Source organism: Semicossyphus pulcher, unplaced genomic scaffold (genome assembly GCF_022749685.1).
Source record: "Semicossyphus pulcher isolate SPU_LCO1_2020_fin unplaced genomic scaffold, fSemPul1.0.p SCAF_16, whole genome shotgun sequence".
Taxonomy (NCBI): domain Eukaryota; kingdom Metazoa; phylum Chordata; class Actinopteri; order Labriformes; family Labridae; genus Semicossyphus; species Semicossyphus pulcher.
The window spans coordinates 24,549,474-24,567,841 of NW_027211670.1; the positions used below are offsets into that span (position 1 = coordinate 24,549,474).

General features: G+C 43.0%; 1 protein-coding gene across 1 annotated transcript; it reads left to right on the top strand.

Moving 5' to 3' along the window:
* The first annotated feature begins 7,330 nt into the window (after nt 1-7,330).
* LOC138593084 (mitogen-activated protein kinase kinase kinase 14) lies at nt 7,331-17,628 on the top strand. The gene is made up of 14 exons (XM_069663922.1): nt 7,331-7,577; nt 8,349-8,424; nt 8,610-9,405; nt 11,519-11,653; nt 11,764-11,893; nt 12,016-12,144; nt 13,799-13,879; nt 14,246-14,409; nt 14,494-14,644; nt 15,277-15,840; nt 16,351-16,457; nt 16,537-16,654; nt 16,735-16,835; nt 17,138-17,628. Exons 1-14 carry the CDS (start codon nt 7,331-7,333, stop codon nt 17,300-17,302), a joined length of 2,964 nt encoding a protein of 987 aa, XP_069520023.1. The 3' UTR covers nt 17,303-17,628.
* Nucleotides 17,629-18,368: the final 740 nt, after the last annotated feature.

The following is an 18,368-nucleotide window of genomic DNA, read 5'->3' on the forward strand; positions in this document are numbered from 1 at the left end:
GCTCATGAGTTAATTATTTCTTTATCTTGATTGCAAAGCTGGTTTTAACGTGATAAAGGGTTAATCAAACCTGTTATCTGGGCTGCATGGTGGTGCAGTGGTTAGCGCTGTCGCCTCACAGCTAGAAGGTTCCTGGTTCGAATCCCTGTTCAGATGTAGCGGGCCTTTCTGTGTGGAGTCTGCATGTTCTCTCCGTGCATGCCTGGGTTCCCTCCCGGTACTCCGGCTTCCTCCCACTGTCCAAAGACATGCTCGTTAGCTTCACTGGTGACTCTTAATTGACTGTAGGTGTGAATGTGAGCGTGAAAGGTTGTCTGTCTCTGTGTCAGCCCTGTGATTGACTGGTGATCAGTCCAGGTGTAACCCCGCCTCTCCAATGACAGCTGGGGCAGGCTCTAGCCCCCCTGTGACCCTGAAACAGGATAAGCCGTGTAGATAATGGATGGATGTTTCTAGATCTGCAACACTTCATCAACAAGCTGACAGATGCATGCTGTGAGGAGATCAATGAGAGGAAAAGGCTTTTGACAGTTGGATTAATCTTTTATCTGGTATAAAATAAGTTTTTTTTATCTATAACACAGCTCCAGAAAAAATCAAAAGTTCATTTTATACAAAGAAGAAGAACCGGAGAACTTTCTTTTGCTGTCAGAGCTGTATCTGATTTAGGACCACATATGAGTCAGAATCAGAAAAGGTCACATTCTATTTGATTTGTGCTGAAAGAAGCAGATCTAAGGCGCATCTGAGCCAAAAAATATGACTGATTTGAACCCTTTTACCTGCAGAGCCTTTGAAACTTGTCTCGCTTCATTAATGTGTTTTTTTCCTCTCTCCTCCTCCGGACTTTCAAGAAGGTGTTATTAAATTTTGAAGGGGGGTAGGAGGAGGGATGAGTTAAATAACGCTTCTCAAAATACCCGCCTGGTGGATGTGATAATTAAATTCAGTGAGGTCATCCCTGAAGTTTATCAGTCGACAGGATGTACAGACGCTCTCACAACAAGCCCACTCACTTCCTCTGGCCTTTTCCCTCCATATCCTCTTTCCCCCTCACCCCTCCTCCCACCTCCATCCTCCCACTCATCAGAAAGTTGTTTTGACGACCTGGGTAAACACGCCACAGAGGAGTGCAGACACAGCTGTGGGGGGTAGTGTCCCACTTTCCTGTCGGCTTGGCAGGCTGGGACAGAGCCGCCCTATTTGATCATCTGCCCTCTGGTGGTCACAAACAGACACGACGGCTCTTCTGCTCGAGTAGAGAACAATGAGGAAACACAAGCTGCTGCAGCTCTGAATGAGGTCAGATGCTCCGCTCCTGTGAGGCCTCATTGTTGAGGCCGTACAGGACAGTTACTTATGTGAAGGCCTTTAACACACTGCTGTCTTTATAGAGCAAAGGAGGAGTTTTTAATTTAATTTGGAGAGGTCAATTCAAAATGATTTATTCATCCATCAAACGGCAATTTGAGGCCAAGGGATTTGGCAAACAGACCCAACAACAGACAAAGGGCCTGAGATGGAAAACGAGCCGTGCTGCTCACCTACATGCATGTTTAACTGTTTTAATATTGTTTAAAGTACAGAGATCACATATACGGTTAATATATGTGCAGACAAAATATCTTCCTCTAAATGTAAAAGTTGAGAAATATTAACATTTAGGGATCTACATTTTGTAATGCGTAAACTAGTTAAAATAAAAAAATTCTATTTAAAGTAAATATGAATGAGAATGTATGAAAACCTATGCTTTTATTTTGAAGGTGAAAGGAAGTAAAAATGTTCACTTTCAGCGTCAACAATTATTATAAGCTTCCCCTTCACATTATAGAGATTAATGTGCTTACTCACCAAATTTGGGGAAGGGATTGAGACCACTCTTATATGAAGCTACATCCAACAAATGGTTAGCTTAGCTTAGCTTAGCATAAAGACTGGAAACTGCTAGCATGGTACTACACAAACCCCTGAGCCTTCAGGGTGTCACTTCTCCAAGCCAAGAAGTACTCTGTTAAAACTCATGTAAAGAGGACAAAAGACTGATGTTACTTACAAGGCTCCAAAAGACCAGCAGCATGTTAGCTTAGCATAAAGACAGGAAACACAGGGAAACTGTTAGCCTGCTTCTGCAAAAACCACCCCAGACCTCAGGATGTCACTTCCCCCAGCCAATAAATAGACTAGCTCATAAGCTCTAATAAAAGGAGATCAATGCCATGTATATGGCTATACAAGTTTAGCAGCCAGTTAGCTTAGCTTAGCACAAAGACTGAAGATGGGGGAAACCACTAGCTCTGTTGTACCTTATCAAGGTGACTAAGAAATAGTTTGACACATAAACTCCAATAAAAGTACAAATAAGAAAGATTCCACCAATAAGGCCAGAAGCCAGTTAGCTTAGCTTAGCATAAAGACTGAAAACATGGGGAAAGTGCTAGCCTGGTTCTGCCACAAAACTTTAGAATGTAATTTCTCCCAGCCAAGACATTTTCAGAAACGCAAACGGCAAATAAGATTGATGCCACTGATAGGGCTAGAAGCCAGTTAGCTTAGCATATAGACACAAAACAAGAGGAAACTGCTAGCCAGGATCTGCAAAAACAACAGCCTGGTACATAATCTCATGTAAAAGGTCAGAGAAGATTGATGGCTATACAAGACTAGCAGCCAGTTAGCATAGCTTAGCACAATGCTCAGAACAGGGGGAGACAGCTAGCCTGGTCCTGTCTAAAGCTAGCAGCAACTCTAAAGCTCATTAAAAATATACATATTTTGTTGTTTAACCCGTCAAGAGAAATTAAAGGATGGCAGTTTTTGGTTTAACCCGAAGTTACATGTTTGATCTCAGCCTACTTAAGCTTAGCTCAGCGGCTGCTTGCTTAATAGCTTCCTTTAAGGGTGGTATTGATCTTATCTAACTGTCAGCGCACATTTCCCAAAACTATCCCTGTAAACATGAGTGATTAAGGGCGAAAGACACAGTTTGGATGATGAAAAGCACATGAAAGCTCTCAAAGATCGTCATCAGCATAAATTAACTTAATTAATCTAAGCAGCAGTATCCGTTTCTGTGAGTGACACAGAGCTGAAGAAGCCGTCTAACCTCTGCGAGGCTTTTCAGGTCTATGTATAGCAGACTTTTCCTACCAACAGCAGAGAGGACTAAAGTGACAAAAAGCCTTTGACGTGTGAGCAAACTTCCTCCTCAGCCTCACTATTGGTCAGCTGCTGATCCCATTCAGATGTTACCAGGGAGGAGAGGGACCCCCACCCTAAACACACACACACACACACACACACACACACACACATACTTTTACTCTCCCACTTCTGGTATTTAGTTAATTCCCACAGGAATGTATAGATAGTAGTCATTGCTATGTGGGACAACACATGTGCAGCTGGACTGATGGACTGATGCCAATCAGCAGATCTGAAACAGCAAAGTTCGCAGATGTAATCACTGTTTTTATGTTTCTTCTTCTGTCAGTGCACTCCATTGTTAACATGTTCAAAATGTAACACACAGACCAAACTTTATATTATGGTTCAAACACTTGGATGAACATTTAAAGTCGAGCTGAAACGGCATTTCGAGAGTATCTAGCTTCCGTATCGTGACGTGTTTCCGAGTGAAACAGGACGTGCAGGCGGGACATATCATTAGAGGGATTTGATTGGATCGTTGAGAAGTGGGCGTAGACAGACGTTCTCCACAGCGCAGTAGCTAGCTAACTGACCGAGCGTTCTCGGTGCTCTGCGGCTAAATGTTGCAGATTGATTGGTTGAAATTGTTTGGTGCTAACTTACGTAAGCACGCGTGAAATTTAGTTTTACAGGAAGAAAAAAATGATCTGATTTTGATATAAGAATACGAAGAAATGGATTTTCTGTATTTTTTTTGGCCTATATTGTCAAATAGATGCACAATATAACCGGGGATGTAATCAGATGCAATTAATCAAAACCTATAAATTACTTTTTATTACAAACATATCTTAAGGTAAAAAAAAATCAAACCTCAAACAAGCAGAGATATCAGAGCTCAATTTTGAGTATATTGTTTTTGTTTTTTTTACATATCACGGTATTTTAAGCTAGAAAAACTGAAAAGTGGAGAATTGAAAATGGGAAAAACTACGGAAGCCCTCAGCAGACATACATGCATACATTTTATTTCCTCTGTTTTCTTGTGATAACGAGTACTTTAACGTCAGATGATCATAACACGTATCTTCAGAGCTGCAAACAAAACAAACAGCAACATGGCAGCATGGCACGTCCTGCTCTGTAACATCACAGTGAGCAGCCTGTCGGTCTGTTTTATAGATCGACAGAAAATTATCACGAGAAAATCAGCTTTGTTAACTCGAGAGAAATAAGTCGAGATTTGGAGAAAACAAAATAAAAACAAAATAACAGAGAAATAAAATGTTTGGATGCATGTCCACTTAGGGCTTCCGTAAAAACTATAACATGTTACAAATTCACATTTTAACTGGTGAACTAAATGTCAGTTTCATTTTCTTATATACATAAACTAACATAAGTTATCTAACGACACTTTACATGAAGCGCATGTCAGACTGTCCTGTTCCTCATATAAACATCACATGTGCTTTTTGCTGCTGCTGTTGCATCTGCTCACAGTAAACTTTAAAGAGTATTACTGCTTTACAGAAACTAAAGGAGCAAAACAGACAGTGGCCAAGTGTCACTGAGGGCATCTACAGTAACCATCCAGAGGCTGCTGTGTGCGTGTGTGTGTGTGTGCGTGGGAGGGGGTGTGTGTGGGAGGAGGTGTTTGATTGTGGTGGGTGTTTGTGGGGGAGGAAGAGAGTGGGCCAGGGGGGACTGAGGTGTAAGATCTCATAACTCACACACGGTCGACCAATCAGCAGAGGCAGCCGGGGCAGAAAGCCGGTAGGTTACAGACTGAAGCACACATGACACAGAACGAGCAGAGAGACAGGGTCAGGAGACTTCTTCTTCTTCTCCTTCTTCTTCTGCGGTTCTTTTAACAGGAGCGACTTCACCTGAACCTGAGACAGGAAACAAGCTGCTGATCGTCCTGCTCAGGTAAGTTACTCTCATGGTGCAGGGTTTCACATAGATGTAACTTTAAACCACACTGTCAGGCTGAGTTTGTAGTATGGGAGGTGTTCTCTCTCTCAGGTCACAGAGGGAGGCGAGGAGTGTAGCAGACAGGAAGTGAAGTTAGCGGTGCATCATGGGAAGTGTGGCATTATTTGGAGATGGATTGAGTGTCCTGGGAGATTGATTGATTCTTTAATAAGTTGTCACTTTAGTACCAGCAGGTGAATGTTTATTTCTTTTCTTCGGGAACATCCTCAGGTGTAGATCATTTACCTGTCCTGTGGAGTTTCCTTGAGTTTTAGTTTGTGTCTTAGGTAACAAAAACACCTGTTGACTTCTAACGTGCTTTCACACTTCCACGTCCTCCCACTATCAAACCAAAGTACTTCAGATACTTCTTTCACCCTCAGGCTGTGTGTGTGGGAACTTTAGGACAAGTGCGGTCTCTCTGTGTGGGAAGTGTGTGTGTTTTGATCCCTCTGGCGTTGGCTGTCAACATGGCGATTTTTGAGGAAGAGAGACTCAGACAGCTGGCCGGCCTCAGTGGAAAGCATGCGGCTGCTTCTCTGCGTGCCAAATCTCTGCATGCTATTTATACTCACCTTGCCAGGCTCACCACTGGTGTCTGTTCATTCACGCCCCGCCACCGCAAATGCCATCACATTAAAATGCCTGCCAATTATTAATTTGCTGTGATTTTTTACATCAAGAGATTTTTTACTGGAAAGTTTGAAAAAAAGTTTTCATAATTAATTTTATCAAATAACAGCAGAAGATTTTAGAAATAAAGGCAGGTATAAGAAAAGACGATGCGAAACGTATTTTGTAGCCATGCTAGCAGCGGTTGGGTGCTTAAAGTGAAATATCTCAACAATTACTTCATGGATGGTCATACAATCTTCCACAGATATTCATGGTTTTTTCCTTAAAACCAACATGAGGTCAGAATTCAGGTGTCTGGAAACTTTTGTTTACCTCCAAAATACCTGCAAAAGCAAAATTCAAATGTTAGCATGCTAACATCCTTAACTAAGATGGCTAACATCTTCAACATAATACAATATCAAATATACTCAGAGGTTTCTGGCATGTTTTTAGCCATGTTAGCAGCAGACTGTAGTTCCAAAACAGGTTTAGAGTTCAATCTTTTACCAGTTATTCAATGGATTGTCATAAAATCTTCCACAAATATTTACGGTCTCAAGAGGATGAATCTTAAAGACATTGTTTCCTTAAATGTTAGCATGCTAACGTGCTTAGCTAAGACGGCTAACATCTATGTATGTTTTTCGCCATGCTAGCAGTGGTCATTAGTTCAAAAAACAAAGGTTTAGAATTAAATATTTTAACAATTATTCCATGGATGGTCGTAAAATCTTCATGGAAGTGGATTTTGTGCAGCCAATCACGGCCCCTTGAGGATGAATCCTAATGACTTCGTTGATCAACTGACTTTTCTTCAAAGCTTTTGTTTACCACCAAAATACCTGCAAAAACGCCCACTTCCCCTAGTTAATCAAATGTTAGCATGCTAACTTGCTTAGCTAAGACGGCTACCTGCTAAACATCAAAATAATCCGATCAGAGGTGGATGTTTCTGGCTGACACTATTCAGGTTTTTAGCCATGCTAGCAGCCATATTTACTAGCAGCGGTCAGTTTTGCCAAAACAGGTTTAGAGTTAAATATTTGAACAGTTATTTCATGGATGGTCATAAAATCTTGCACAGATATTCATGGTCTTTAGAGGATGAATCCTAAAAACTTCAGTGATCGTCTTTGGTTTCCCTCAGTGTCACCAAATGATCAGGGTTTATACTAAATATCCAGTGAAGAAACGGCATCGCTTTTTTGTAGACAGTCATTGTTACCTTATGATAAACCCTAAAGACTCATCTAGCATTAACATGAGGTAAAAATTATCACCAAATCTCTGCATAACCTACAGCATTTTCAAAGGCCTCTGCTGCACATTGTTAAGTGCCAATGAGCAAATGTTAGTATGCATTGTAAACATTATATCTGCTAGACATTGGAATGTTAGCGTTGTCAGTTAGCTAAGAATAGCCTCTCAGAGCTGCTAGAGTATCTGTCTGAACAGCTTTGGCCCGGTGTCCCACGTTTGAAAAGGTTGAAACATCCTCAGATTTTATGTTTTTTAATACGTGTGTGTTTTATTCGTCTTCTCTCCAGCTCTGACAACACTGATTCACGCTCACAGCGACAGAGAAATGGCCATACCGCGGATGTTTAACTCCAACACGCCCTTCATCATCGTGACGGGAGGGTCTGAACTCACATTTCTTGGCAAAGAGGACGACAGCGAGGGGTGTGAGGAGGAGAAGGACTCGCTGGTCCAAGCCATCGCCCCCCATCTGAGCCGGGTGATGCAGCACGGCACCGCCAAACATGTGGTCACTGAAGGGCAACAAGTGTGTGAGGAGGATCCCTGCGTGTCCATCGTCGCACAGGCAGAGAGTAAGAGAGCGAGTCTACAGTATCTTTACAGTCAGATAGCAGTCAGTGACACATATTCCCAGGAGTTTAAACTATCCTGACTAACAGTCTCTGCTCTTTTGATTTGTAACGCTAATTTGGGCTAATGCTAGTAACTTAGACAGTTAAATAAATCACATTTAAATCACTGATGTTTAAAAGTAATTTCAAACTTGGGCAATTACACCTGTTTGTTTTGTAGTGGAGAATAGAGTGAGGAATTTGATGTGTCTTTTATATCTTTAATTTAAACCTAAAGCAAGTAGATTTTAGCCTAGCCTAACTTGAAGACTGGAAACGCGCTAACTGTGCCAAGGACTATTTCTTACCCATAAGTCTCACCTAGGTAAACGGCAAATTGTTGTTTTTACATCTTGTTTTCTTGCACAGATTAAACACAGCACCTGCCTCCACATGTTCGGCTGTCCTCCACACTGCCTGTCTTTAAATCAAACCTCAAAGCGCACTTTTATTCCTCGGCTTTTTGCTCTGCAAGAGAGTTTCCTCTTTATTCCTTTTCCTTTCTTACTGGTCTTCACACATTTTACTGTTTTATTGTTTAAATTGGTCTCAGTGTTTGTTGTGTTGTTTTTATGCCTTTTAATGTTTGATTGTACAGCACTTTAGCCAACTTTTGTTGTTTTTAAATGTGCTTTATAAGTACATTTGGATTGGATGAGTATATTCGTCCTAGTTTTAGCTAAATGTGTTTGTGTTTAATTGTGTTTAATTGTTATCCTTTCTCTTTCCCAGGAGAAGACTTTCAGGAGTTCAGCCCGACCAACACACAGAGTCCTTACTCAAGAGCTCAGCTGCTAAAAAAGCACAGGTACATTTTACAACACCAAGTAACACATACAGCCCCCTTTGTGTTACAGAAACTTATGCTATCACAATAATTGATAGTCTTTGATCAACGTGCACATAGGGGCTCTACATTGTCTGGGATTTCATTGATATCAGTGTTGAATTGATCCTTAAACCTCTATGCAAACTGTGTCCTGAAATGTGCAGGTTTATCAGCAGGGAAAGTGAACTCCTGAGTGACACAGAGGAGGAGGACGTCATCCCACAGCACCACCTCCAGAGGAAACAACGCAGGAAATCCATGCGACAGAGCCAGGAGGAAGGGGAAGAACCTCCAATCATCCAGGGTCTGTGGGTGCAGGAGATTGATTGGCTGAAATCAGCAGAGAGAGAGGCAACACTACCCGCTGAGATCATACCGCCTCCTCCTCAGTTTACTGACTCACGCTCCTGCAGCCACGGAGACGTGCAGGCCTGTGTGCATGGAGGCTGCAGCTGTGCAGATGTGTTCGAGGATGTGTCACCATCAGAGGACAGGTCAGCAGATACAGACGACACGTCCAGCAGCGACCACAGAGGAGGCTCAGACTCGGACTGCGACCTGGAGCGGGACTCTGAATCTGTTTGCACTCATGAAAGCGAGTCAGACTCATCCGACGCACAGGCAGCAGACAGAGATTCAAATTTAACCTTTGACCTCATGCATGTCTCTGGCTTTAACTCTCACTCCCACACTGACAGGGATTCTGACTCTGCAGGGCGTGTGCAAAGCCTGCTGGGAATGTCAGACTCCACAGACACCCTGAGCTCTGTGAATATTTCCCAGAGTGCCTTTGGTTTTGATGACACGAGCGACACTGACACAGTTCTGGATTTCCTCAGAGGCAGAGTGACACAAATGCCGAAGCTCTCTGTTTCACCTTTCTTCAAAGATTTGATCAAACAGACTCTGAACGGCTGGAAGACGAGCACATCTGTCAATGAGGGGCTCATATTTCATCATGTAAGACGTTTAAATCCAGTTTATTTACACTGCCTGAAATTCATATACCTATACTATAATCTATGGTCACCAAGCTCTGCTTTTGATGAGCTGAAACTTCAAACTAACATAATCAGTGATGTTAGTGACATTTTTAAGATATAATCTCGAAGATTTTCATGTAAATAAATGTCTGTTAAGTCTTTATCTGTCACCGCATGAGGTAACAGTGACTGAGCCTGTGGCCCACTGATGAAAGCCTTTGCATGTGCAGTATCACAGACTGGGTGTCTGTGGTGACATTCGTGGAAGAAATCACAAGCAGCGCCCAGTTAGTGACGCGTTTTCCATCAGCCAGCAGTGGTTGGTCTGCCAGAGAGGGTAGGCGGAGCTAAGCGGCTGCTTCTCTGCTCTCTGCAAGTGTTGCGAGTAAACAGTAATCTACTATGGCTGAACAAACAAAGAAAAGATGGATGACTACAGATACAACTTCAACAAGGAGTGAAAATCCAAAGAAGAAGAAACAAACTCGACGCTCAGATGAAGCAAACAGTCTGAAAAGGAAAGCGACCGTCAGCCAGGAAAATCAAGAGTTACAACCGGAGCCGACCGTGGACGTCACACATGCAGCACTGTCTGGATATCTGTGAAGTGTGCTCCTGCAGTTACCGTTCATCACCATAGGTGTCGCCAAAGAGAACGAAATTGAAATCTTCAAGATTATATCTTTAAAAGAGAATTAGTTTAGTTTCATGCTTTCATATAAAGCTTTGGGGACTGAAAAGAGTCAAATCAAAGTAAAACTGGTCATAATTAAAGACGCAGACACCGAGACATCATGACTGTTAGCTTCAGAGTCTCGCGAGTAGGTTGAAACACACGACAACACAAAACATTATCTTTCCTCCGATGTGAACACAGCTTTATCATCAGATGAACCTTTTTATACGAGCTAAAAACACAGCATGTTATCACCATTGAAGTTGTTAATCTCTCTGTAAGTAGATGGCTATTGGATGCACGGTGGTGCAGTGGTTAGCGCTGTTGCCTCACAGCTAGAAGGTTTCTGGTTCAAGTCCTGGTTCAGACGTAGTGGGCCTTTCTGTGTGGAGTCTGCATGTTCTCCCTGTGCATGCGTGGGTTCCCTCAGGGTACTCTGACTTCCTCCCACAGTCCAAAGACATGCTCGTTAGCTTCTCTACTCTAGAATTGCCCGTAGGTGTGAGTGTGAGCGTGATAGGTTGTCTGTCTCTCTGTGTCAGCCCTGTGATTGACAGGTGATCAATCCAGGTGTAATCCGGCCTCTCGCCCAGTGACAGCTGGGATGGGCTCCAGCCCCCGCGACCCTGAACAGGATAAGCTGTATAGATAATGGATGGATGGCTTTGTACACATCCAGCAGAAACACAGCAATATAAGCATGAATATGGCAAGCTAGATAATGTTTTTAAATTCAGCTAATTTGCAACATTGAATTTGTTTTGAACTAAATGAAACTGATTCATTTTATCACGTGTTTTGAAGCTGAGCCCAGATGCAGACAGACAAACAGGTAGGGTGTAAAATAATAGTGATTTATTAGCAGAGCTGGCAGGAGAGTAGTGAAGGGAGCTGGCTGGAGTTTGGGCAGGGGAGTGACGGAGTGATCCAGGAGGATGTTGGCTGGCAGGCAGGCTTGGTGAAGTGGCAAGGCAGGCAAACAAACAGGAAGGCAAATCAGGCAGGCAAAAGATTAGACTTGATCTGGACGTGAGGCACATAGATAAACCATGTATGGTACAAGGACCCAGCAGGGACGGGCTGTCAGTGCTGTGTTCTTTTAGGAGGTGGTTACCTCTTGATGGCAGGCAGGTGTGTCGATTGCAGATCCAGGGCAGGTGTGCAAAGAGTGAAGCGGCCAGAGGGTACGGGGGGTGGGGGAAACCTAAACACACCAAGCATCCCTCACTCACATGTAACATGACGCACACTAACGGACAGGCAGGTGTCAGGCAGGTGTTTTCACTGTGAACAACCTCATTCAGTAAAGTACAAGTACCTCATACTGAAGGTCTGTGCTTATTTAAATGTACAACAGCTGCAGTGACATCACTGTTACCCTTTAACTGTCACTGTGCACTTTTCCCTCCTAAAGCTACTTCAGCCCAGCTGCTCTCAGTACAGGGAGGGAGAGGAGTTCAGCGTCCTCCACCACATACAGAACGGCTCATACGGTGACGTGTTCTGTGTGCGGGACACAAACACAGGATTCAAATGTGCAGCCAAGAGGGTAAGCCAAGAAAGAGTGAGTCATTACTCAGAAAAAATCCAAAGCTTTGTGATGATCGAGGTAAAAGTTAGTGAACAGTTTTTCTGCACATTGTTGTCCCCTGATCTCAGATCCCTCTGAGTCACTTCAGCAGCGAGGAGGTGAGCACGTGGAGCGCTCTCCACTCTCCTCGTGTTGTCGAGCTGTTTGGGGCTGTGAGGGAGGGGCTCAACATCGTGCTCTTCATGGACTTGAAGCCAGGTAAACTTTCCCCAATATGACCATTATGAACAGCAGTGTATAAAAGTCCATAGTTAGAAAGTTAACATACTCTATAGTTAAGTACACACACAACATCAAATAGTTTTCTCCATCCTCTTCAGCCTGTTTGGCCCAGCTTCTCAAAGAGATGAACACTCTACCTGAGGATTTGGCCCTGCACTACCTTCATCAGACACTGGGGGCACTAGAACACCTGCACCACAGACAGATCCTGCACCTGGATGTCAAAGGTATGTTCCGGGGGGTTTTTTCCCAACAAAGCAACACAGAAAATAAAAACCTGATAAACCCACTGGACAATTCTTGCACAAACTAAACAACTTTCTGGTGAAGTGATTTGCAGCTCATGAATCATATTTCCCTCAGGAGTTGGTGGAGACCAAAAACAGAACTAAAAGCGAGTGATGTCTATTTGATGCGTTGCAGGAAACATACTTTCAAATGGTTGCTAATGTTGTCTGTTTGGTGTCTGTTGGTTCACAAGATTTCCTTTATAGAAGAAACTTCGTCATGTTGTGTTTTCAGCTTGCTCTGCTGTGGCCAAAAAATAATCTTAGTTCCTTCAACTTAATGTTTTTCTATTTCTTTTATTTTAAAATTATAATGAGGAGGATTTTTTATGCATTTTGTCAACAACACATTCAAACTGGGCTCCTCTTCCTGGGCTCTTTGTCGCCAGAAGCTCACGCTCACTCTCTCGTGCGAGAGAACACGCCCACCCCTCCGAGCTAACACCGACAGCATCGCGGTTACCGTTGCACTGCATGTTAACCGCCGGTTAGCTTGTCCTAACCGGTTTGAGGCACCTACCTGTCCAACAGAAAGAAGGCCAACTCTGCATCACTCTTCATGTTCGCCGGTCTGAATGAGGCCCAGTTGCTAATTTGAACCACTACCACACTCCCCTGTACGCTGTGATTGGCTCAGGGAACCACGACAGCCCATCCTGAAAACGTCCCGTGCAAAGCAAAACAACAAATCCTACTTATTATAGCTTTTAACATTTGTACTGACACTGTATCAGAAGTGGATGTAGCCTCCTGGTGAAGCAGTGCCTTAAACCTGCATTTTTCCTAATGTCCAGCAGGGGGCGACTCCACTGGATGCGGCCGGTTAATCTAGCCTACATTTTTAGTACTATATGTACTTTTTAATTTATTTGTAGCGCAGTTATGTTGGGGTACTGCTACTGTTTCTTTAACAGGATAATCTAAACTATCTTTATTTTAGAGCATTCTTGTATATTATCTGTAAAATCCCTTTTGAAAGCCCGTTTTTATTTATTTCCGTGCCGTTTATGTGCTTCCATTTGGACTGATCTTAAGCCTGTTTAGTTTGTTGTGAGCGCCCACAGTCTCTCTCCTGCTGTGAGAGTAGATCTGATACTATCATCAGGATTTAGTGGGTGGGAGGGAGCCCATAAAGCCTGTAGCTGCTCTTTCTCCTGTCAGACAGCATCCCAGTGTTTGGTCCCTAATCCTAAACTGACATCTCACCCCTAAACCCCTCTGTAATCCCTGCTGAGAGGATTGAGTAGGAGGGGGCTCGCTCAAATTAGGCCCTACGCTTTGCCTCTGAGCTCGCTGCGAGCAGGTTCACTCAGCCAAAAAATATTAAATTAACCCGTCTCATCCTATCATGAAGAGGTGGAGGAAAAGTGTGTTAACTTTATTTTGAAGATGTTTCCTTGTGGCGCCTCCAGACGGCTGTTCAGAAGCTGCTCAGGCCTCGGCCCCCCCTGTCGACCCGTCAGTCTGACAGCCTCCGACAGCCTCCTGATTTCTCAGTCAACTGTTTCATAATGAACAGCGAATGAAAACAAGCTGTCTCACCAAATCCTGTGTGTTGATTTAATTCCAGTTGACAATGTGCTGCTGTCTGCAGACTGCAGGGACACATTCCTCTGTGACTTTGGTCTCTCAGAGACATTAGATGACAACGGATGGAGCACCAAGGCATTCAGGGGTGAGTAAAGGCGTAAAAGTCAGCAATAAAACACGACACGTTTCCACACATCTGAAATGTCTTTGATCATGTAAGTGGATTTGGATCATTTAATTTGGATTGGATTGAAAGTTTTTTGATCTTTGCAAAGTCATAAACACTAAACAACAAAAGGAACAAATATAATTTTAATGTTTTTGTTTCCAAAACGGGATTGCCAAAATAACAGCGCATGGCTATATTTGTTCAATGCGAGACAGGACACATCCAGCAGACAGAAAACTTCCCAAAATGAAACTTTTATGGTACATTGTAAAAGTGTGTTGCAAGATAATTGAGAGGTAAAAGTCAGAGAGATAAAAATGTATTCAATGTGTGTTGATGTAGGAGCTGCCTTCCCCGGCACAGAGACCCACATGGCCCCTGAGGTTGCGCGTGGGGATCAACTCTGCGCCAAGGCGGATGTGTGGAGCAGCTGCTGTATGCTACTGCACATGCTCAACGGGTGCCAACCGTGGATACGCTACTACTCCCATCCCCTGTGCCTGCAGGTGGGAATCCTTTTTATGGTTATTGGAAAGTTGTAAAAATGATGCACGTATGTATTCTCACATTTCTTTTCATGTGTTTGTCAGATTGTCAACGAGCCTCCACCTCTATGGGAGGTACCGTCCAACTGCAACAACTTCACAGCCAAAGTGTTCAGAGCCGGCCTCCAGAAAGATCCTGACAGACGAGCTTCTGCCAAGGAGCTCCGGAGGAAAACAACCAAGGCCCTCAGAGCAGGTCAATATGATTTTCATGGGGTCAATAATAAAAGTGTCTGTCTTTTCTCAATTTAATTGACAAAACTTCATTTCCATTGAGTCTTTGATATTAACTAGACATTTAAGAGCTGCATACCAAGGTCTGTTGTTGAGGGCTGCATTCGGATTGATATGCCTTTGGTCCCACGGGATCCAATTCAAGTGGGACCATGGGAGCGAGCAATCAACAAATAAACTGCAGCAATTGTCCTGAGATGAAAGTTGTGAGAATTAGTTCCTTATTTAGTTCGTCAATAATCACACTGTCTTGGTTTATAAGGGAAGACATTAAGTTCTCTTACAAGACGTTCTTTGGCCTTGCAATGGATGAACATTAAGATTATTGGGCTCTCCTTGGTGGGCTTTCATGAGAGGAATAGTTTTGTAACGTCAGTATAAAGACAAGTGAAATGAAAAACACGTTATTGAAATGAAATAGGACCCAGGATTGATCCCTGAGGAACTCCAAACCTAGTTTTATCATTTGTAGAGATGTGAACGTAGGATTGTCTGATTATGAGGTGTAAAAACTATGTGTGAAACAATTACCTGACTGTTTTTGTAACATTATCTGCATTCAATGAGGACTTAAAATGAATATTTCCTCTACAGTTGGAGGCCTGAGTCCCTTGTCCATCAGAAGTGCCTGTGAGAAGCTTTATCATGGCAAGAACAGGAATGAAGATACCCACTGCCCCGTCCTACCCATTAAACCATCAGCACCTGGGATGTACTGGGTGAGCCCCTGGAGAACCACAGCAGTGGATGAGGACAGCAATGACTGGAAGGATGGTGAGTCTGAGTCAGACCAAGACTATGATCCAGAGACAGATTCCTTAACGAGAGAATGGGACTCTCAGCCAAAGTCACTGCAGGATTACGCTTCGTATGGAAAAGACTTGGACACGTGTTCTGAGTCAGAAGTGGATATCTACATGGGAGAGGAGGAGCACATTCAGGAAATGTGGCTTAAGACTGATGGGGACTATGAGGGAGATTGGGAAGAAGATGGAGATGAAGAGGAGGAAGAAGAGGAGGAAGATGAAGACTGGGATTCTTCCATTTCTACAGAGTATCCCCGTGCTCTCCGAGGACTTTTCCCTGTGCTGCAAAAAGGCCAACAGACAAATGAAAATTCATGGGGGTCCGAACCGGAGCTGGAATACCTCAGAGATGGTGAGTCAGAAAAACCCTGCGTCATGAAAACTGCTCAGTAACGGTCTTGTTTACCGATTTGTTGACTGGATACATGTCCAGAATAACTTTATTTCCTCTGGTAAAGCTACGTTTTTTACTGCATCACTTAAAGAGCTTGTAGAGAAACATTTAAAGTGTGGTTTAAGATTTTTCCCAGTCTTTTTTTTAAAGGGAAACTACACCAATTTGACTCATCAAAGTCTGGTCTTGGGGTTGTGTTTCTCCAGAGGAAGTTCTTGCCTCAAGTGATGTCACTTGAGTCAGCATTGTTTTGGGCTGATGTTTCTGATGTATAGATATGTTCTCAGGAAGCCTTCTGTAACTAGTCAGACACGCTGAGAGTTTTAATCCTTTTCAATGAGCACCTGCCTGGTTATCTAACAATTATAGTCTAATACCAACAAATAAAGTGAACTGATTAATGAGGCAAAGGATGGTTGGATTTGAAAAGTAAAATTGTTTTCCGTCTGCTAAAATATCTCTCTCTAGATGTACCTAAAGGCACCACAATCCAGACCCCGTCTCCTGAACCCCGAGACGACCCTCCCTCCTGTTTCAGCTGCTCGGACACGTCGCAGATAGACGCCTCAGACAAGGTGTGTACCTGTCGATTCAGGTTTGGACTGTACATACGGAATTACTGTGAAAAAAACAAAATATCCCTCCATTTTTAAGGACTCCGACCATTCATCTGATGATCTGAGCTCCGGAGTCTTCTCCTCCTGCAACAGTCAGGCAGACAGATTGGAGTGGTTGGCCTCGGCAAATCAGCCCTCCTCGCACACCTTTGAAGGTAAGAAGGCAGGACTTTAACATTAATATTATAGACCTATGCTGCCAGTGTTTTCATCGGTGGATGCTCTGAATCTCCAGGTGTTGACATCTGGATTGAGAATGTGCAGGGCGAGTGTCTGAGGATTCGTGAACGTCGGCAGGTCAAAGTGGGCCATGTTGCTATAGGAATAAGTGATCAGGTAAGGGATGTATTGTGCATATGGCATTGAATAATTATTCAATTTAATCAAAGTATATTTTCTATGATGTTTGCAGAGGTGGGGGTTTTTTTTGTACCAATTTTATTGGCGCTGTTGGTGCAAAAATCAACACCTGAGTTCTTTTACAGACATCATGACTTGGAGTAATAAACTAAACCAGCAAAAAGCCAAAGTTCTGAAATATTGACCATTGAAAATAAGATTAAGATGAAAAATTGAAAAGTAGACATTCGCTGCCAGCTCTTTCAGTCAGTGCTGATGTTTGATAACCCCTTCTCCAGATCTCAGGTAAAGCCTTCACCTTGGAGACCCTGGACAGGAAGACGGTGTCCTTTGAACAAGAAATCAAAGAGTCGTGTCTGTGGCTGCGCTGTGTCCCTGCTCCTGACAGATGTCAGCGCTGGAGGTGGAGAGTCAGAGACGGCAAGCTGGAGCTTCGAGAATGACAGACATTTTCATGATTTTTTGTCCTTTGCACTGAGTTTAACCATTAATAATTTTAAAGCAATAAATATTATGTCATGCTGCTGGTATGTTTGTTTGTCTGGGACAAAAGTGGTCGAGCCAGTGCTTTTTTCTGTGTTTTTTTTAATGCACCATTTATGTTAAAGCATTTGGTCCCTCTGTGGTCTGGAAACCAACGTTTTTCGTACTGTTTGAGGTTTAGAATGACATACTAAGTTACTTAAAACAATGAAGAAATGCAATATGAGTCTTGAAGACTTTAATACTTGAATGTTACTAATATTTTATATTTAAATAAAAAATTCCCTCCCAGGCAAATAAAAGAAGCTGCTTCCTTTTGCAAGCTCTGCTCCAATCATTTCTGCCTTCGTTCATTCCTTTTGTGGGTGGTGGACTACAGTAGCAGTAAGAAGACCAATTAACCACAAAACACAGGATGGTAAAAATATCAGACTATGATCACACCTGTAGTCTGCAGGAACACTTAGGGCAGGTCTGGAAACGTGTTTATTTGGGAAACACTCCAACATCCAAAAACTGAGAATGATGAGGAAAGTCTGTTTTTTTAGGTTATATGACAATCTTTTTAAAAATTTGCAATAAAAAAAACAACTAATACATTTAAATTACACTGTATCTTTAAAAAAACTATCACATTTAGAATTCTCCCACAATATCATCATCATGGTTATTAATCTGCTGCTATAACAGCCTCCACTCTTCTGGTTTCAGGTTTTGCCACCAGCCACCACAGTATTAGTGCTGGGTGATACTAAGGTCAGGCTCGCACGTTTGGATGTGGTTGAGGGCTCCCTGCAGACCAGTGAAATTCTTCCACCACAAACTAGAAAAACTAAACCATTTCTTTATGGAGCTGGCTTGGTGCAAGGGAGTATTGCCATGTTGAAACAGGAAAGGGACAAACAAACACTGCTGAAGCACACTATTGTCTATTGTAATGTTGAACTTAGGGGCCTAGCCAGAGCCATAAAACACAGACCACCTCTGTACACATCCTTGGGCCGTATGGTGTATGTTGTGGAGAAA